The 22,029-nt window shown below is 41.9% G+C and overlaps 1 protein-coding gene across 1 annotated transcript; it reads left to right on the top strand.

Annotated features, from left to right (window-relative positions):
- The first annotated feature begins 1,751 nt into the window (after window positions 1–1,751).
- Window positions 1,752–20,197, top strand: sdhc (succinate dehydrogenase complex, subunit C, integral membrane protein). Its single transcript, XM_071360937.1, has 6 exons — window positions 1,752–1,842; window positions 7,847–7,906; window positions 15,722–15,823; window positions 18,813–18,874; window positions 19,034–19,197; window positions 19,372–20,197. The coding sequence occupies exons 1-6, from the start codon at window positions 1,826–1,828 to the stop codon at window positions 19,477–19,479; spliced, it is 513 nt and encodes a 170-aa protein (XP_071217038.1). The 5' UTR covers window positions 1,752–1,825; the 3' UTR covers window positions 19,480–20,197.
- The last annotated feature ends 1,832 nt before the right edge of the window (window positions 20,198–22,029 follow it).

Below are 22,029 nucleotides of genomic sequence, written 5' to 3'. Positions count from 1 at the left end.
CTCCACAGAGGAACTCTGGAGCTCTGTCAGAGTGACCATCGGGTTCTTGGTCACCACCCTGACCAAGTCCCTTCTCCCCTGATTGCTCAGTTTGGCCTGGTGGCCAGCTCTAGGAAGTGTCTTGGTGGTTCCAAACTTCTTCCATTTAAGAATTATGGAGGCCACTGTGTTCTTGGGGACCTTCAATGCTGCAGAAATGTTTTGTTACCCTTTCCCAGATCTGTGCCTTGACACAATCCTGTCTCGGAGCTCTACGGACAATTCCTTCGATCTCATGGCTTGGTTTTTGCTCTGACATACACTGTCAATTGTTGGACCTTATATACACTGTAGACAGGTGTGTGCCTTTCCACATCATGTCCAATCAATTTTATTTACCACAGGTGGACTCCAATCAAGTTGTATTAACATCTCAAGGATGATCAATGGGCTCAATTTCGAGTCTCATAGCAAAGGGCCTGAGTACTTACGTAAATAAGGTATTTCTGTTTTTAATTTTCAATACATTTTCAAAAATGTTGAAAAACCTTTTTTGCTTTGTAATTATGGGGTATTGTGTGTATATTGATGAGGACATTTTTATTTATTTAATCCGTTTAAGGCTGTAACGTAACAAAATGTAGAAAAAGTCAAGGGGTCTGAATACTTTCCGAATGCACTGTACCTGTGCTAATTAGCTATCTGCGTCTCCGAACACCTGTATTGTCACTGAAAAATACTGTTGCTTGCAACTGTGATAAATACCACTATAAACATTGTATGCAGTGTATTTAGCATTTGTGAAATAATTTTGATGTGATATGAAAGTAGAGGGATTTATGTTGCTAGAACTGTACCACAATTGGGGAGGCAGGTAGCCTAGTGGTTAATGCGTTGGACTAGTAACCGAAAGTTTGCAAGATGGAATCCCCAAGCTGACAAGGTAAAAATCTGTCGTTCTGCCCCTGAACAAAGCTCTCTGTTCCTAGGCTGTCATTGAAAATAAGAAGTTGTTCTTAACTGACTTGCCTAGTTAAATAAAGGTATAAAAAAAAAATCTAAAAATTGAGAATCAATTCACATTTAGATGTAGTATTTGGCTGTTTTGCCTTCCAGAGCCAATTCACCTCTAAACAGAACAGGTAAGATCTTTGGACTATAAGGAGTAATGTCAGTCTCCTTTAGTTCATTATTGGGATAATTTAACCTATGATTATCTACCATGGATGGGGTGTATAAACCTAAAATGGTTGCAATCTGGCAAAAATAATCATTCTAACAGCTGCAGGGTTCAGGGAAATCTCAACAAGTTTTGACAAAAGCATTTCAAATAGACTAAAATCAGTTTTAGTGTAGACAGAGAGGAAAAGGAGAAGAGGATTTACTCAGCCCAAAATTTGTTCCCATGAGATAAACACTTTTTTTGTATGGAGGTCTATGAAAGAGTGTCGAATTACACAAAGCTTATTTGATCTAATAGAAGTTTTGTCATGTTTAGGCTGTTACAAATGTACTGATATAAGTGGATGCACTTGGCATTCCGGAGCTTTGAGGAAAACTATGTATGTCTGTTGTTCACATGCATATCTGCCCTCTGCTTGGCTAGAATGGTCCCACCTGATCTCGCTTGCCTGCAATAATTGAGGACATGTATTTCAATTTTGTCAATGTAATAGATAATCTTTGGTGTAGATCATTTTTTCCTTAGGCCTTTTGACCTTCCATTCTGACCTTCTCACGGGGACAATCAGGGTATTTGATATCCCGTCTAGCACTAATCGGACCGTCAGGAAAAATATAATAACATCCGTTTACGCCATATCCTGTTTCAGCTTTTAAAGAAACAATGGCGTTGCTTCTAAGGTCAGTAGTTACCTGTGCTTTATCTAACTTTGAGACAGTTTATTTATGTTCACATTTCGTTTGTTTGTTAGACATATGTGTAATACTTATTAATTTGTCTTAGAGTGGTGTTCAAATAGATTTATTTAGCCAGAGAGCTTGCTTCACCCTACTATCGTCGTAACATTGTTGCTTGCTACACATACTAACGTTAGCATGCTTAGTTAGCTAGCTAATGTTAGCTCCTGTGACAAGATTTTAGATTTACACCAAGTTATTTTGATAGCTATGCACGCTACAATGAGCTTTACATTCCCATGGAAGCAATGCTTCTAAGTTTCATGTATATAACTAGTTAGCTAGATTACTTGTGTAGTATTCTAGCTAGCTAACACCATATGTACTCTTAAGGAGCCTACCTTTAGTCCTTAAGGTCCAAGGACATTGTATGTTATTTTTAGAGGTAACGTTAGACACTCCGGCAGCCAAATACCCCATCTAAACGTCAATTAATTCACAATTGTGATACGGTTCTTGAACAAAGCCCCTTTTATATCACATTCTAAAGTTACACACAGGTGTTGGGAGCTAGCCCTTGATAATGAGACTCAGTTCCATTACATTACACGTACAGTACCAATCAAAAGTTTGGACATGCCTACTCATTCAAGGATTTTTCTTTTTACTATTTTCTACATTGTAGAATAATAGTGAAGACATCAAAACTATGAAATAACACATATGGAATCATGTAGTAAAGTGTTGAACAAATCAAAATATATTTTATATTTGAGATAATTGAAAGTAGCCACCCTTTGCCTTGATGACAGCTTTGCACAGGCTTGGCATTCTCTCAACCAGCTTCATGAGGTAGTCACCTGGAATGCATTTCAATTAACAGGTGTGCCTTGTTAAAAATTAATTTGTGGATTTTCTTTCCATCTTATTGCATTTGAGCCAATCAGTTGTGTTGTGACAAGGTAGGGGTGGTATACAGAAGATGGCCTTATTTGGTAAAAGACCAAGTCCATATTATGGCAAGAACAGCTCAAATAAGCAAAGAGAAACGACAGTCCATCATTACTTTAAGACATGAAGGTCAGTCAATCTGGAAAATTTCAAGAACTTTAAAAGTTAAAGTGCAGTCGCAAAAACCATCAAGCGCTATGATGAAGCTGGCTCTCATGAGGACCGCCACAGGAAAGAAAGACAGAGTTACCTCTGCTGCTGAGCATAAATTCATTCGAGTTACAAGCCTCAGAAATTGCAGCCCAAATAAATGCTTCAGAGTTCAGTTAACAGACACATCTCAACATCAACTGTTCAGAGGAGACTGAGTGAATCAGGCCTTAATGGTGGAATTGCTGCAAAGAAGCCACTAAAGGACACCAATAAGAAGAGACCTGCTTGGGCCAAGAAACACGAGCAATGGACATTAGACCGGTGGAAATTTGTCCTTTGGTCGGATGAGTCCAAATGTGAGAATTTTGGTTCCAACCGCCGTGTCTTTGTGGAACGCAGAGTAAGGGGACAGATGATCTCTGCATGTGTGGTTCCCACAGTGAAGCATGGAGGAGGAGGTGTGATGGTGTCGGCTGCTTTGCTGGTGACACTATCAGTGATTTTTTTTTTTTTTTTTTTTTTGAATTTAAGGCACACTTAACCAGCATGGCTACCACAGCATTCTGCATCGATACACCATCCCATCTGGGTTGCTCGTAGTGGGCCTATAATTTGTTTTATAACAGGACAATGACCCAACACACCTCCGGGCTGTGTAAGGGCTATTTGACCAAGAAGGAGAGTGATGGAGTGCTGCATCAGATGACCTGGCCTCCACAATCACCCGACCTCAACCCAATTGAGACGGTTTGGGATGAGTTGGACCGCAGAGTGAAAGAAAAGCAGCCAACAAGTGCTCAGCATATGTGTGGAACTCCAAGACTGTTGGAAAAGCATTCCAGGTGAAGCTGGTTGAGAGAATGCCAGGAGTGTGCAAAGCTGTCAAGGCAAAGGGTGGCTACTTTGGAGAATCTAACATTTCTTGAAAGTAATATTTCGTGGTTTTGATGTCTTCACTATTATTCTACAATGTAGAAAATAGTAAAAATAAAGAAAAACCCTTGAATGAGTAGGTGTGTCCAAACGTTTGTATAGGTGAGTTTAGTTAAGAGACCTGATGCTCAATCTGAACATTAATACACGTCACTTGTGGTTTTGGAAGCATAAGGACCTAATCTTTCATATTAGTGAGAAATAATAATAAAATAAAATAAAGTTAAATTGAGCCTAACGTTACTTTCTATTCTAAGAACCTTAGATGTTCTGTTTAGAGGTGAATTGGGTCTGGCAGCCAAAACAGCCAATACTCCAGTTGCAGCCGATAGTATTTTTCAGTGACAACACGTTTGTGGCGTCAGTCTTCCATTTATACGCACGTGTTTGGGGACTCAGATAGTTAATTATCACAGGTAAGCCTCTGTCTTCCGCCTGTTTCCTGTAAACAATCGCTGTAACATGGAAATATGGCTGTGTAGACAACAACCCTCACCCCCTGGGGGTGCGTTAATTAACGCAGAATTTAGCATTTTTCTAACAGAAAATAAAGATTAAACGTAGAAAAAATATCTTGCTGCGTTTTGTACACGTACATCTAAAATGCTTCTAATTGTAAATTCTGCTCGGATTCGGGCAGGGTTCGTTCCATATCATGAATGTAAAAGTACTAATTTCGTGCTTCATTTGCACTTCTCAAGTCAGATGAGATATTTACTTTGCTCTTGTCACTGGATCGCCAGACCGCGCTCGGACTGATGTGTAGCAACAGATTATCCGTTATATTGACCGGATACTGAAGTGGCCTCTCCGGAACCTAAAATAAATGTATTTTAAAAATGGAAGGCAGTAGGGAGGAGGCAAGATCAGGTGGGACCATTCGGGCCAATGAGAGAGCAGATAGACGCGTGTGAACAACAGGTACAACTCCGATGTAAAGTGTATTTTCTCTGTTGCCTAATCTAATAATTACGAAAATGTATACGCGATCAAATAAGCCACATGTAACAAATAAGCATTACATTTTTTTGTTAACCAAATTCGACACACTCTTATTGACCGCCATACAAAACCTTTTTTTTAATGTATATGACACCTGCTGAAGAAGACAGGTTTTGGGCCAAGTTATGCCTCTCGCTTCACCTCTTCCTCTTTGTTTAAGCTACTTTTCTCCGGTACTTTCCTCCTGTGTAGTTTTTCTCCGTTTGCAAGATTTAAATTATGTAACTGGCTACATTCTTTCTATGATAAATATTAGATATATGATGACCATGCATTGTTTTTGCAAAAAATACCTTGCTTTTTCATTGGAAGCTAATTTACTTGTGTGGCTGCTAGCCAAATAGCGTTGCACTTCTGTTGTCATGTGATAAACTATTTTCTGTCGAATGTGTTGCACAAATGTATTTTGTGTGAAGAAAAACTATAGTTCATGCCCCATCTCACTCTATTGAAGCAACAACAAAAAAACGCAGACTTTCAATATAATACGCAGGTGATTTTTTTTTGATGGTCTGCGTTTTGATAATTCTGATTTCTGAAAGCCAATGCGACCACTGACCCTATAAATGTGTGTAGTAATTAAACAAATGTTTTTCGCTGATATGGAAGATACGTTCCTTATGTCTCCATAACCGCACCACAGGCGATCCGTGTTCACATTTTAGAGCATGAGTACCCAACTACCTTCAGCTGATGGACAATCTCTTTCTTGAGTGGTTAGTTGGGGGGCTGGAAATCAATTAGTCTAAGTTAATTGATTGATTTCCAGCCCCCCAACTAACCGCTCAAGAAAGAAATGTTCACTGCAAATTGACTGTAAGCCCAAACCAATATAGTATTTGACAAAAACATACTGTAATTATTTCAAACCTTGACAAACTTCCTCCGTTAGTAAATGCATGGGCTGCTCTTCTCTGTCCATGGCAGCTCGGTCTGTGAGTACCTACAGTAACGACTGCACTTGGGCTGCTCTTCTCTGTCCATGGCAGCTCGGTCTGTGAGTACCTACAGTAACGACTGCACTTGGGCTGCTCTTCTCTGTCAATGGCAGCTCGGTCTGTGAGTACCTACAGTAACGACTGCACTTGGGCTGCTCTTCTCTGTCCATGGCAGCTCGGTCTGTGAGTACCTACAGTAACGACTGCACTTGGGCTGCTCTTCTCTGTCCATGGCAGCTCGGTCTGTGAGTACCTACAGTAACGACTGCACTTGGGCTGCTCTTCTCTGTCCATGGCAGCTCGGTCTGTGAGTACCTACAGTAACGACTGCACTTGGGCTGCTCTTCTCAATGACCAGACATTAGAGAGCTATTAGCAACTTCTCGTCACTTAGACTAAGTGAAATAATCTCTCCTGTCTTATATTTGACCGAGGTTGAAGCACTTCTGACACCATCTCTTATTATCTTAGTCATATGACTGTACTGCGTAGCAGAGCACGAGGAAAATGGCTCAGCTTTTAAATATTAGTGATCAATTTGGTGATACCAGAGCCCTGCCCTACCCTAGTTATTGATGAAAAACAGGCCCTACCCTAGTTATTGATGGAAAAACAGGCCCTACCCTAGTTATTGATGGAAAAACAGGCCCTACCCTAGTTAATGATGGAAAAACAGGCCCTACCCTAGTTATTGATGGAAAAACAGGCCCTACCCTAGTTAATGATGGAAAAACAGGCCCTACCCTAGTTAATGATGGAAAAACAGGCCCTACCCTAGTTATTGATGAAAAACAGGCCCTACCCTAGTTATTGATGGAAAAACAGGCCCTACCCTAGTTAATGATGGAAAAACAGGCCCTACCCTAGTTAATGATGGAAAAACAGGCTCTACCCTAGTTAATGATGGAAAAACAGGCCCTACCCTAGTTAATGATGGAAAAACAGGCCCTACCCTAGTTATTGATGGAAAACAGGCCCTACCCTAGTTAATGATGGAAAAACAGGCCCTACCCTAGTTAATGATGGAAAAACAGGCCCTACCCTAGTTAATGATGGAAAAACAGGCCTTACCCTAGTTAATGATGGAAAAACAGGCCCTACCCTAGTTATTGATGGAAAAACAGGCCCTACCCTAGTTATTGATGGAAAAACAGGCCCTACCCTAGTTATTGATGGAAAAACAGGCCCTACCCTAGTTAATGATGGAAAAACAGGCCCTACCCTAGTTAATGATGGAAAAACAGGCCTTACCCTAGTTAATGATGGAAAAACAGGCCCTACCCTAGTTAATGATGGAAAAACAGGCCCTACCCTAGTTAATGATGAAAAACAGGCCCTACCCTAGTTAATGATGGAAAAACAGGCCCTACCCTAGTTATTGATGGAAAAACAGGCCCTACCCTAGTTAATGATGGAAAAACAGGCCCTACCCTAGTTAATGATGAAAAACAGGCCCTACCCTAGTTAATGATGGAAAAACAGGCCCTACCCTAGTTAATGATGGAAAAACAGGCCCTACCCTAGTTAATGATGAAAAACAGGCCCTACCCTAGTTATTGGTGGAAAAACAGGCCCTACCCTAGTTATTGGTGGAAAAACAGGCCCTACCCTAGTTATTGGTGGAAAAACAGGCCCTACCCTAGTTATTGATGGAAAAACAGGCCCTACCCTAGTTAATGATGGAAAAACAGGCCCTACCCTAGTTAATGATGGAAAAACAGGCCTTACCCTAGTTAATGATGGAAAAACAGGCCCTACCCTAGTTATTGATGGAAAAACAGGCCCTGAGTCGGGTAGCAGAGCTCTAGTTTGAACATGAACATCCTTGAAAATGTTGAACTCTGATTTGCTTGTGCATATTATTATTTCAGCTGTTGCTCAACATGGTTTCACCAATATCAAGCTGGGAGTTATAAGTGTAGGCTCTAATCTCCTCTGAAGAAGTAAGAAGTAGGAAGTGGCTTGTTGTTTCTACTAAACCATGTTTTTACTAACATTACTAAATGTATGTTGTTTGATCTCTCTCACAGGACACTAGCCCGACAGGGCACTTGTTTGTCCCGCCCTCAGTTTGGTGTTTTCTACAGACAGTGAGTAGATTTTGTGTGTGTGTGTGTGTGTCAGGTGTTGGAACTGAAATTATTTTCCAATCGTTTCGTTCTGAACAGAAACATTCTTTTTTTTTTCTTCTGCAATGTTCCGACCAGCAAAATACATTTCTGAACTGGTTCAAACCCCCAAAATACTGCTTTATATCATTCCTTTCCGTTCCTTTTTAAACCTCTGAAATATACACTACTGTTCAAAAGTTTGGGGTCACTTAGACATTTCCTTGTTTTCCATGAAAACATACAGGAAATTAGTTGTAAAATGAACAGGAAATATAGTCGAGATGTTGACAAGGTTATAAATAATGGTTAGGGCCAGTGTGCGCTGTCCTGTGAAGGGAGTAGTACACATGAGATCTTCAGTTTTTTGGCAATTTCTCGCATGGAATAGCCTTCATTTCTCAGAACAAGAATAGACTGACGAGTTTCAGAAGAAAGTTCTTTGTTTCTGGGCATTTTGAGCCTGTAATCGAACCCACAAATGCTGATGCTCCAGATACTCAACTAGTCTAAAGAAGGCCAGTTTTATTGCTTCTTTAATCAGAACAACAGTTATCAGCTGTGCTTACATAATTGCAAAAGGGTTTTCTAATGATCAATTAGCCTTTTTAAAATGATAAACTTGGATTAGCTAACACAACGTGGCATTGGAACACAGGAGTGATGATTGCTGATAATGGGCCTCTGTATGCCTATGTGGATATTCCATTAAAAATCAGCAGTTTCCAGCTACAATAGTAATTTACAACATTAACAATGTCTACACTGTATTTCTGATCAATTTGATGTTATTTTAATGGACAAAAAACAAGGACATTTAAGTGACCGCACACTTTTGAATGGTAGTGTATATATTTTTACATTTAGCTCGACATTAAGTTACCAGACCAATCAGGGCACGTAGAGCAGCTTGGTGTGGAGTGGGGAAGCGCTTTAATTTGTTTAGGAAAGTCGTTTAGAGCAAATTGTATTTTGCCGTAACAGCATGGTTTAATCATAATGAAAGACAAACACACACACAGTGTGCTGACAGTCACAGTGTAGGGGTGTGAGATGCAACTGACATTTTGAGGGTGAGGATGGAGGAAGCTTGCCTTGAAGCTCTGAGCGTCTTATGACATGCACTATCTGAGTTATGGCCCACAGAGTTATACCTACAGAGGAGTGGCTTCTATAGAGGAACTTTGAATATCTTTGAACTTCTGAGTTGGTTTAATGTTCTCTAGCTAACACGCTTGTAGAGCAGCACTAGATTTAATTATATATTTTTTACAATATATTTATTTCCATTTTACGATTTAACAATCAACAAAATGGGACACAGATAATTCCCCGTTATTCCTCCCACCTACACAAAATAGCATGCTAAATGGGAGCACTTCGTGCCAAAGCCTTCCTTCCCCAACACATGAACACACCTCCCCTCATCCGGTATTGGCTTCAATGATTAACAACAATAAAACGAAACAGAATGACCTTCACATCCAATGCTAGAAAATATATTATTCAATGCAAAAACAAATAATACATTAAGAAAATGAGGCAGCTAAAGTGATGACTCGAACTGCTTGACAGTCCCCCCAGACATCAGTCAATTCACAGGGGTTATTACGTAAATTGTATGTTATTTTTTTCAGATGGAATATAGAAAGTTATTTTAGCCACATCTGCTTGGCAGTGTCACTTTTCCATATAAAAGCTGTGCATTTATTGGCTGCATTGACTGCTGATGCATCAACTTGAGCCTTGTGTTAAATGAAAGATGCTGAGCATCTAAAAAGAACTCTCCCCATTTCTCATCCTCAACAATGAGACCAAGGTCATCGTGCCGCTTCATCGTTCCCCAACAGAGCTTGAAGACCAGAGTACATGTAACAAATGAAACCTTTTTACCTCTTTCCTTTCCAGCCACAGTTTATCAGGTATAGATTTACTCATGGACTGAATCCTCACCTCCCTGTTGAGTGGCAACATAATGCCTAACCTGTAGGTACTTGAAGAAATGAGTTTGAGGTAACTGAAAATGAAATGCCAGTTGTTGAAAGGATAGTAGTTCACCGTCTCTATATAGATGACCAAATGTTTTCATTCCTTTGTTGAACCAACATGTAATACCATGTCTCAGGGGTTTGGGTAAGATGGGGTTCTTATAGAAAGGTGTTTATTCATATATAGATCGATTCCCCCTCTGTTTACAGACTTCAATCAATATATCTAAAGTGTTTTTAATTAAACGGTTGTTTATGAGACCTAGCAAAGCTTAAGGTGGGGCTAATATAAGGTATAGATGCCAATGAAACCGGGGAAAGACGCTCTTCCTCTGTTTCCCAAGAGGGGGAACTTGTTTGCCTTACCCACACAGCCTTTTAGCTGAGATGCCCAGTAATACCACTGAAAGTCAGGTAGAGTAAGTCCTCCTTCTGAGTATGGTTTGAATAAAGTTGTGTGTTTCACTCTGGGGGTTCCCTTTCCATAGAAAGGAAGACACCTTCCTATTAAGTTGTACGAAAAAACTTTGGCAATAGGAAAGGTTTAGGTTTGAAAAAGATACAAGAATTGTGTTAATATATTCATCTTTACACAATTGACCTGCCCAATAAGAGAACTTGGTCAATCCCGCCATCTATCTAATTCTTCTCCAACCTTTTTGAGAAGTGGAGAATAGTTCTGTTGAGATGTCTTAATAATTTCAGAAGGAATTTGCAATCCCAGATATGTCATTTTCTGAAGTCTCCAAAGAAAATGGCTGGTCTAAGATTGGGTTCTGCATAGCTGCCCTGTTAAAAGGCACAATTATACTCTTCAATATTTTAATTTAATATCCTGAAAAGGTCACATATTCTTTCAGGATGTCAACTAATTCCTGGAGTGACATTTCTGTTTTGGTGAGGTAAAGCAGAATGTCATCAGCAACTACTGTGATTACTATTATTTGACCATGCTGGTCATTTATGAACATTTGAACATCTTGGCCATGTTCTGTTATAATCTCCACCCGGCACAGCCAGAAGAGGACTGGCCACCCCTCATAGCCTGGTTCCTCTCTAGGTTTCTTCCTAGGTTTTGGCCTTTCTAGGGAGTTTTTCCTAGCCACCGTGCTTCTACACCTGCACTGCTTGCTGTTTGGGGTTTTAGGTTGGGTTTCTGTACAGCACTTTGAGATATCAGCTGATGTACGAAGGGCTATATAAATGCATTTGATTTGAAATTTGATTTGATATAGTGAGACCAGATGTTCATGTCCACCTATATGGAAACCATGGATGGATGAGATCTAGAAGCTTCTGCCAGTGGCTCTATAGCCAAAGAAAAAGATGACTAGCGGGACAACCCTGTCTTGTGCCACGTGATAGGGAGAACTGTGAGGAAACGTTTCCATTAGTTATGATCTGAGCCCCCAGACATTTGTACAGTAATCTAATCAGACCCTACATACTGAGGTCCAATATTCATCCTCTGTAAAACTTCAAACAGGCCGTTCCATTCTATGTAGTCAAAAGCTTTTTCCGCTTCTAATGAAGCCGCCACTACAGGTTCTTGGTCATTCTCTACATAATGCATGATGTTAAATAATCTTCTCATATTATCAGGAGATGATCGGTTTCTTACAAAGCCAGTTTGTTCCCTTTCAACCAAGTCAGGAAGAACCTTATCTAGTCTTAAGAGCTATGATTTTTTGCAAGAATCTTATATGAAGTGTTCAATAAGATATTGGTCTATGTGACCCACAAAGCAAAAGATCTTTCCCAGGTTTTAACAAAACTGTGATCAGTGCTTGTTCAAGTGCGTCTGGGAGCTTTTCTGTCTCTGTGGCAAGGTTAAATATATTGCGAAGAGGCTCAATTAGTTTGCGTAAAAAGGGTCTATAGAATTCAATAGGAAATCCGTCTAACCCTGGTGATTTTTCCCCTGCAGTGTTGAAAATGGATTCTCTAATTTCCTCAGATGTGATCTCTTTCTCCAAGTACTCTCTATCCTCATCAGTTAAAGCTTGTCAATTGAGTTTGTTCAAAAACTCATGCATTGTAGTAGGGGCATCCACTTTAGACTTGTACAATGTTTTCATAAAACTCCCTAAAGACTAGATTCATTTCCTCAGGACCCTGAACAACTGTGTTATTGGGCAGCTTAATGGAGCCAATAACTCTAATAGCTTCCTCTCTCCTTATCTGCCAAGCAAGCAACTTTCCTGCTTGATCTCCATGTTCGTAGTAGTTTTGTTTTTCTCCTAAGAACGTTTTCTGCTTTGTGGGTCGTCAGGTTGTTGTATTCCAATCTCATTGATGACTCAACTATACAAAAATTAGACTCAAATGTTCATTTTCAAGAAATGCCTATCTCCAACAAATCTACTTAGCCTTCTACGTCTTACGAACACATGAGGTAAACAAAATGATTAGCCCCCTCACATATGCAACGACAGCTTCCCATAAAATTAGGGGGGGGGTGGTGGTGCAGAGTTGTTATTGGTGCTAAAAAAATATGTTGATATGAGTGTTCAGAAATGTTACATGTGTGGGATTATTTAGTGAATATGTGGCAAACCTCCACCTTCTTGAGGGTGGCTGTGTTTTACTGACGGGTAAGGAAGCCAGCAGGGCAGAATGATCTGATAGTAAATATGTGCCAAACCTCCACCTTCTTGAGGGTGGCTGTGTTTTACTGACGGGTAATGAAGCCAGCAGGGCAGAATGATCTGATATAGATCTTGGTAAGTGCTTACACCCAGTAGTTAAACTTCCCTTGCCTGCAGGAATAAGAGAGAAGTCGATTCTAGACTAACTGTTATGGACAGGGAAGTAAAAGGAGTGTTCTTTTAACCTTTTTGGTTGTGAACTCAGGATGATGGTGATGATTCCCTAATTGTCCCCATTTCATTGTTGAGGGATGATTAGTTATCGTCTGGTAAAGGTCATAGCTTGTCTTCCAGGTTTCAAGGGAGCTTTGGGGAATGCCGATTGGTTGACATTTTGAGTGTGCGGCTGGTGACCGTGAACACATCCTCTGTTTTTTTTTTTTTTTTACATGCTCAAGTGGGGCTAAATAGTCCGGTCATTATTGTTGCCGATGTTTGTCGCTTTAATTCAAATTTTATTTTGTGACTGAAAACAATTTCATGTTACAGGGAACCGTCAATGGACTTTTATGCAATATACGTGTAATTTACAATTAACCTAATTCGGGCGACGCTATGCATAGCAGGTACATCTATCTTAAAGACTTGTGTATCTTCGCTGTGTGCTTAGGGTTGCTGTCCTGATGGAAGGTGAACCTTCACCCCAGTCTGTGGTCCTGAGCGCTCTGGAGCAGGTTTTCATCAAGAATCTCTCTGTACTTTGCTCCGTTCATCTTTGCCTTGATCCTGACTAGTCTTCCAGTCCCTGCCGCTGAAAAACATCGCCACAGCACGATGCTCCCACCACCATGCTTCAGTGTAGGGATGGTGCCAGGTTTCCGCCAGACTTGACACTTGGCATTCAGGCCAAAGAGTTTAATCTTGGTTTCATAAGACCAGATAATTTTGTTTCTCATGGTCTGAGAGTCCTTTAGGTGCCTTTTGGCAAACTCCAAGTGGGCTTTCATGTGCCTTTTACTGAAGAGTGGCTTCCATCTGACCACTCTACCATAAAGGCCTGATTGGGGGAGTGCTGCAGAGATGGTTGTCCTTCTGGAAGGTTCTTTCATCTCCACAGAGGAACTCTGGAGCTCTGTCAGAGTGACCACCGGGTTCTTGTCACCTCCCTGACCAAGGCCCTTCTCTCCCGATTGCTCAGTTTGGCCTGGCGGCCAGCTCTAGGAAGTGTCTTGGTGGTTCCGAACTTCTTCCATTTAAGAATGATGGAGGCCACTGTTCTTGGGGACCTTCAATGCCCGCAGACATGTTTTGTTACCCTTACCCTTTGTGAGATGCAGTGTAGGTGAACGGATGATCTCTGCATGTGTGGTTCCCACCATGAAGGAGATGGTGTAGGGGTGCTTTGCTGGTGACACTGCAGCGATTTGCCATCCCATCTGGTTTGCCCTTAGTGGGACTATAATTTGTTTTTCAACAGGACAATGACTCACAACACACCTCCTGGGTGTGTAAGGGCTATTTGACCAAGGAGAATGCTGCATCAGATGAACTGGCCTCCACAATCACCCGACCTCAACCCAATTGAGATGGTTAGGGGTGAGTTGGACTGCAGAGTGAAGGAAAAGCAGACAACAAGTGCTCAGAATATGTGGGGTCTCCTTCAAGACTGTTGGAAAGGCATTCCTCATGAAGCTGGTTGAGAGAATGCCAAGAGTGTGTAAAGCTGTCATCAAGGCAAAGGGTGGCTACTTTGAAGAATCACAAATATAAAATATATTTTGATTTGTTAAACACTTTTTTTGGTTACTATATGAATCCTCTTTAGTGGGGAGAAAGCCATCCTCTTGTGTTGTGTGGGAGAAAGATCCGGAATGATCATTATTCTGTCATCTCTGTACTTGAGCTCTTCCTTTGCTCTGGCAGCTGAGAGGATGCAGACTTTGTCCTGGTACCATAGACATGTAATGACAAATGCCCTGGGTGCAACCTGGCCAGGCAGCTGCCTCCGTAGGGTGCGCTGGGTCCTCTCCATTTCCAGTGGGTGCGAGCAAGGAGGTAGACTTGGGGAATCCATTCCCGTCGAAAAGAGATGGCGTCTCTTCCCTCCACGGCCTCTGGGGAAACCTTGAAATCTGAAATTGATGGGCTTTTGATAATTTTCATAATCTAATTTCTCCTCGAGTTTAGAAGTGGCGTCTTCCAGCTTCTTGTACTTTTGATCCACGTCCTTGCGGATTTCCAGGATGGCAGCCTGGTGGTCAGCATGGTCTCTTTCTAACTTTGTCACTCGTCACTTTGTGGTCTTCGTGTAGTTTATCGACCAGCACATACATTTTTATGAGGCGTTCATAAATTGTCTCTTGGATTTTTCTTCTACCCTTTCTGAACCATGCTGGTGCTACTTCCGAGCAATCATCCTCCGAGGCCGAAGAAGGGCTGTCAGAAGGGGGCACTTTTCCATGCCTCTTCTGAGGCTTTGCAAGATTTGGCGTCTTTTGTTTAGGGCGATAAAAGATGTATTAACTTCCAATTATTATCGAACTGGTAAACCGTGTCAAAATGCCTCAACATTTTCCCAAAGTTCGAGGATGCTATGCAGATGTGTCTTGTTAGAGCTTCGCCATTGCTTAAAAACACTTCTTACCTTTTTGTAGTTAATAAATCCAATGTGAAACGTGATCACTATAGTATCCTTAACTAGCATTGGAAATAGTCAATTCATTCTTCTCTAATTAAATATCTCCCTAATTTCTGAATTACGCTCGTAACATCGTCAGTAGGCTACAGTAACCTATGCTTCAGAGGGAAGGGCAGGTAGCCTGCACACCCTCTGGCAAAGATTTCCAGCTGGTGGGCAGACTCTGGAATACGTTTCCGAGTGACAGCGGGAGGGCTTTGCATAAGCAAATGTGTTATGATTTTTGTGGGACTGGGAAAAAAATGCCTAGAATGTAAAATAACGGTTTCCCATTCTTTTAGAATTAAGGTTCTGTTCTGGAAGAGTATAAATCACTTTCAGTTCAGGTTCTGTTCCTTAAATAATTTCATTATTTTCCTGTTTTCGGTTCTGTTCCCTGAACCGGTTCCAACTCTTGGTGTATGTGCCTGCCCACTTGTCTCTGTTATTCTTTAATGTAATTACATGTTATGTTGGAATTGAATGTGTATGTTTTCTCTAGCATATTACGTGTTCTTAATGTACCATTTCTCTATTTCTTTAGTGCTGTTCCAATGGGAACCACAGCAAAGGAGGAAATGAACAAGTTCTCGGCCAAAAACAACAAATTGAACCGACCCATGTCGCCACATATCACCATCTACCAGTAAGTTGACCACGTGCGTAATAATGAATAAATTATGAAACCTCAGCAATGGCTGTGTCAAATTTAAATTGTGAAAGGGTGCTCTTCTGATTGTACTCTCCATAGTCTCCAGGCTGCTTCAGAGATCACTCCAATAGGAAGACAATACACACAGCTTTGATTCAGTGCTTTGTGACATTGTTTATGGATCAGGGGAGCAAGTACCTTTTTTAAACCACAAAACAACCACTCAGGCGCTCCTCGCAAGAAAATGAACTCATTATTAGGGGTGTAATTGTTCACCAAACCCAGGGTTCGGTACGAATTGCGGTTTTTGGGGTTAAGGTTCTGTTTCGGTACAGCGGGAAAATGAAATGCCAACTGTCAATGTAGTTAATTTTTGATTTGACTAAATATTTCAAACTAACCCCAGGATCTTGAGCTATATAATGTTTTGCCATTTTTTTTATATTTTTTTTTACACAGGTGTCTGTTTTTTTCCCTGGTTTTCACTCTCCAAAATCAATAATCTCTTAAAATCACACGTTTCAAAAATATAAAAACAGCATCATTGTGGGTTCTACATCTACAACAACGCTTAAACCACCAGGGAGCCATTTCTGAGGTCTGGGGGACAAAATGTAAGGCATTTTTGGGTGTAGATACCCTTTAATCATCATATTATTCTGCCAGGTATGTGTCGTCTACTTTGTAGTTTAATATTTTCAATTGAGAAGCCTTTTCTTCTACCAGAAGCCTGTTGTCATTAGCATCATCGCTAACGGCTACACAAAGTGGTAGACACACACACACAGAGAGAGAGAGAGAGAGAGAGAGAGAGAGAGAGAGAGAGAGAATTCCCACACCGTTGCCTTTTCAGAAAGTTAAAGGAACATACCAAATTAATTCAATACATTTAGTTGATTTCTTACTAAGTTCAATACATTTTTGCTTCTACTGGGAGCTTTAAACAACAATGGAGGATCCTCCAGTTCTGGGTTATCGCCCCCCACCACGTGCTATCGTACAGAACTAGTTCCCCGGCTGCGCCTCACAAAAGCATAGTTTGAAATGCGCCAATTAGTCGTTTTTAGCGGAATACCCTACAATGTTTTTTCAGCTCAGATTTACTCGAGGCATAAAACGCAGTGTAGGCGTAGCCTTTAGGCCTAGTGGATTAGTGTGGGAGTAGCCTTTGGGCCTAGTGGATTACAGTGTGGGTGTAGCCTTTGGGCCTAGTGGATTACAGTGTGGGAGTAGCCTTTGGGCCTAGTGGATTACAGTGTGGGCGTAGCCTTTGGGCCTAGTGGTTTACAGTGTGGGAGTAGCCTTTAGGCCTAGTGGATTAGTGTGGGCGTAGCCTTTGGGCCTAGTGGAATACAGTGTGGGCCTAGTGTATTACAGTGTGGGCGTAGCCTTTGGGCCTAGTGGATTACAGTGTGGGAGTAGCCTTTAGGCCTAGTGGATTAGTGTGGGCGTAGCCTTTGGGCCTAGTGGAATACAGTGTGGGCCTAGTGGATTACAGTGTGGGAGTAGCCTTTGGGCCTAGTGGATTAGTGTGGGCGTAGCCTTTGGGCCTAGTGGAATACAGTGTGGGCCTAGTGGATTACAGTGTGGGAGTAGCCTTTGGGCCTAGTGGATTAGTGTGGGAGTAGCCTTTGGGCCTAGTGGTTTGCAGTGTGGGAGTAGCCTTTGGGCCTAGTGGTTTGCAGTGTGGGAGTAGCCTTTGGGCCTAGTGGTTTACAGTGTGGGAGTAGCCTTTGGGCCTAGTGGATTACAGTGTGGGCGTAGCCTTTGGGCCTAGTGGTTTACATTGTGGGAGTAGCCTTTGGGCCTAGTGGTTTACATTGTGGGAGTAGCCTTTGGGCCTAGTGGTTTACAGTGTGGGAGTAGCCTTTGGGCCTGGTGGTTTACAGTGTGGGAGTAGCCTTTGGGCCTAGTGGTTTACAGTGTGGGAGTAACCTTTGGGCCTAGTGGTTTACAGTGTGGGAGTAGCCTTTGTGCCTAGTGGTTTACAGTGTGGGCGTAGCCTTTGGGCCTAGTGGTTTACAGTGTGGGCGTAGCCTTTGGGCCTAGTGGTTTACAGTGTGGGTGTAGCCTTTGGGCCTAGTGGAATACAGTGTGGGCCTAGTGGATTACAGTGTGGGTGTAGCCTTTGGGCCTAGTGGTTTACAGTGTGGGAGTAGCCTTTTGGCCTAGTGGTTTACAGTGTGGGAGTAGCCTTTGGGCCTAGTGGTTTACATTGTGAGAGTAGCCTTTGGGCCTAGTGGTTTACATTGTGAGAGTAGCCTTTGGGCCTAGTGGTTTACATTGTGGGAGTAGCCTTTGGGCCTTGTGGTTTACATTGTGAGAGTAGCCTTTGGGCCTAGTGGTTTACATTGTGAGTAGCCTTTGGGCCTAGTGGATTACAGTGTGGGAGTAGCCTTTGGGCCTAGTGGATTACAGTGTGGGAGTAGCCTTTGGGCCTAGTGGATTACAGTGTGGGAGTAGCCTTTGGGCCTAGTGGTTTAGTGTGGGAGTAGCCTTTGGGCCTAGTGGTTTACAGTGTGGGAGTAGCCTTTGGGCCTAGTGGTTTACAGTGTGGGAGTAGCCTTTGGGCCTAGTGGTTTACAGTGTGGGCGTAGCCTTTGGGCCTAGTGGTTGTTGTTCCATATACACTATTTTTGTAAGTATTCATTCGGATTCACAGTTCAGACAGAAACCGAGGTCCCTGTACCAAACGGTTTGGTAGGAATATGTGTACCGTTCCAACCCTACTAATTATGTAAAGAGCCTTTTATTGATTTTGCTCTTAACGGTGGATGGGTTAGATATTACCATCGGGTCATGTGACCAGGTAAAACACAAGGGTCCTATCTTTAGGTATTGACAGGGTTTATATCCAGTGTGAACTACAAATGCTGTGTTTGTATACTGTATGTTTGCCTTGCCGTGTGTTGTCATGGTGCTGTGTGTTGTCATGGTACCCTGTGTCCTGCCGTGTGTTGTCATGGTACCCTGTGTCTTGCAGGTGGTCGGTGCCTATGATGATGTCCATCACACACAGAGGCACGGGAGTGGGACTCAGTGGAGGTATGATTAATATACTAACCTCTTACAGCACACTCCAGGGTCAACTTTTCCCTGAACCATTATTGGTCTAGTGGCAACTTCACCCTACTCCTTTACAGTACATGGAAAAGACCACAAGATCACAGTCCGAGAAACATAATGTTGTCCTCTGTCTTTCAGGTATCTCGGCATTTGCTCTCTTAGCGTTGGTGTTGCCAGGTAACTACCCGTACTACCTTGACCTGATCCACTCCCTGTCCGTTGGCCCCGCTCTCCTCGGTTTAGCTAAGTTTGGCATTGCCTTCCCTCTGTCCTACCACACCTTGAATGGAATCCGCCATCTGGTAAGTAAAGTCCACAGCGCATAACACTAGGTCATCGCCTTAAAACTAATATACTGCTATGTTAGTCCTTGTTGATGTCTGTCCTTTAATGTCTCCTCCTTTTCTTTCTCTTGTTCTTTCCTGTTCTTTTTGTCTGTCTCTCTCTGTCTCTCTCTTTCTGTCTCTCTGTCTAAGTTCTGGGACAGCGGTAAGGGATTTGCGCTTCCTGAGGTGTATCGCTCGGGCTACGTGGTCATCGCGCTGTCAATACTGACCTCCATTGCTGCCCTTGCATACATGTGAGCAGCATGGCGGAGGAAGGCAGGAGAAAGCGAGGCGGAGAGAATATGGAGGGTGGGATGAAGGGGTTGTTTTGTTTATATATTCTGGTCTTTGTGTCACCAACACAGTAATTTGAATGGATAAATGTATAAATAATTAAAATGTTTTGTGGTTTATCATGGAAAGGTTTAGCCTGGTCAATCAGCTAACATGGTCTCTGGGGTAGACGTAACATAATAAATGTAAATCCGGGCGACTCAATTACTACGGTATGCTACGTTTCTTATGGTGTATATATTAATTTGTGGATGTTTCGCATGGTATGTTACAAATTGCAATTCGTACAATATGTTACAAATTTTTCAAACATATGATAAGAATTCCAATTTGTTGTGGCTAACGTTAGGTAGATTAGAGGTGAAAGGAATATCTTTAAAAGTCATAAGTAGTTGCTAAAATTGTCCGTGATTAGTTTCAAACACGCATTCATTCTTTGGGTTGCTAGACGTTCCCGTTATTCACCCATCCAACCATTCTACTTTCATTGTTGCCTTAAGTAACCTTCTGTCTTGTGTAACCATACCAAACGTAACATATCATACTAATTTGAGGGTGCCGGATTTAGATGTACTATGTTATGTCTAGTCTATGAGACCAGGCTGGCTGTGATCAAGTTTAATTAAGTGAAATGCATGTAAAATATTAGTGAAATAAATTCAACAGAATGGGTGCTACAAAATGACAGTGTTGTGTGATGGAAGAAATGAAACCAAAATAATGGAAAGATGACCCTAACATCACCCGGTTTGTTATCCAACTGAATATGATTACATTTTAGCACCAATTATGGGTGGAACAATGATGTCAACAGCACAAATGGCTCCCTATGAAGTGCACTACTTTTGACTTAAGGCCCATTGGGCTCTGTTCAAAAGTAGTGCACTATGTGGGGAAATGGGGTGCTATTTGGGATAAGAGTTACCTCATCATGTGTCCTAAATCTGTCTCCTGTGATGTCATTTATCTGCAATAGATCCTCATGTAGATCACTCAGAGCATCAAATCACCAGTAATGCCACTTTGCCAGTCAGATCTTACTCTTGTGTGTCAGCTTCAGTCATTTCTGTCTACAGTAGCCCTCTCCGGGAGAAGTTTTGTCTCCATCCGAGTCCATTACGTTGTTTTTCTCTCCACCAACAGCATTTTGGGCAGAAAAAAGGCAGCCTGTGACTTAAGTTATGTTTTTTCTGAAATATTGATGAAGGCTCCTGCAGTTTGTGTGAAGCATTTTCCACTGTGGATATGGGTCTTTATTCCACGAGGTCATTAACACCTGCACGTTATTGGATGTGTGCACAATTATGTTTGAAACGATTGATGTTTTCTGAACTAGCTACAAAGTTGCCTGAGGCTTCAGCTCCCAACGAGCCACACAGGAGCTCCTTCTGCACCTAATCATGTTTGGTTTGTTGCAGTCTGAAGGGAATACCATGTTGTGACGTAATGGTGGGCCTTAATGTGGTGTGTGTGTGTGCGTGTGCTGAGTGTCTTAAATAGTACCCTATTCCTTTTTGGTCAAATGTAGTGCACTACATAGGGAATAGGTTGCCGTTTGGAATGCGGGGCCTGTGTGTGCACAGTCAATGACGAATGTAACAGAATGAAAGACCCACCTACTGTTCCAATATGATTTCGTAACAGTGAAATGTTGTCCCATGGGGCGGAACCTGCTTTGGTAAATACATTATCAATGAGATGGTCAACACGATAACTTATACGCTGAGTGTACAAAACATAAAGAACACCTTCCTGATATTGAGTGGCATAGCCCCTCCCCTTTTGCCCCTCAGAACATGGTCAGTTCGTTGGGACATGGACTCTACAAGGCATCAGAACATGCTCAGTTCGTTGGGACATGGACTCTACAAGGCATCAGAACATGCTCAGTTCATTGGGACATGGACTCTACAAGGCATCAGAACATGCTCAGTTCGTTGGGACATGGACTCTACAAGGCATCAATCCCCACAGTTGTCAAGTTGGCTGAATGTCTTTTGGGTAGTGGACAATTCTTGATACACACGGGAAAGTGTTGAGTGTGAAAAACCCAGCAGCGTTGCAGTTCTTGACACAAACTGGTGCATCTGGAACCTACTACCACACCCTTCAAAGGCACTTCAATATTTTATTGCCCATTCAACCTCTGAATGGCACACATACACAATCCATGTCTCGATTGTCTAGAGGCTTAAAAATCATTTAATCAGTCTCCCCTTAATCGACACTGATTGAAGTAGATTGAACAAGTGACATCAATAAGGGATCATAGCTTTCACCTGTGTTCATTTGGTCAGTCCGTCATGGAAAGGGCAGTTTTGTGCACTGTATTTTGGTTTAATGCACAGCTTGTGTCTTAAAATTATATTGTCATTTTGCATTTGTGCATTTTCAGAAGAACACACATTGCCAACATTATTGCTTAGTATGATTGTTGTAAATGTCCTTTCTAATACTGCAGGCAAATTCAAATACGGACTTGAAGAATGTTCGCTTTCTTCCTTTGTAATCAAG

The sequence above is a fragment of the Salvelinus alpinus genome, chromosome 23, assembly GCF_045679555.1.
Source record: "Salvelinus alpinus chromosome 23, SLU_Salpinus.1, whole genome shotgun sequence".
In the NCBI taxonomy this organism is placed as follows: domain Eukaryota; kingdom Metazoa; phylum Chordata; class Actinopteri; order Salmoniformes; family Salmonidae; genus Salvelinus; species Salvelinus alpinus.
This window is presented reverse-complemented; position numbering and strand designations above follow the sequence as displayed.

Bases quoted from the DNA above. Each gene is read 5' to 3' on its own strand.
- sdhc (XM_071360937.1), top strand. The intron at 7,907-15,721 runs GTGAGTAGATTT...CTATTTCTTTAG, and splicing joins TTTGGTGTTTTCTACAGACA to TGCTGTTCCAATGGGAACCA. The intron at 19,198-19,371 runs GTAAGTAAAGTC...TCTCTGTCTAAG, and splicing joins TGAATGGAATCCGCCATCTG to TTCTGGGACAGCGGTAAGGG.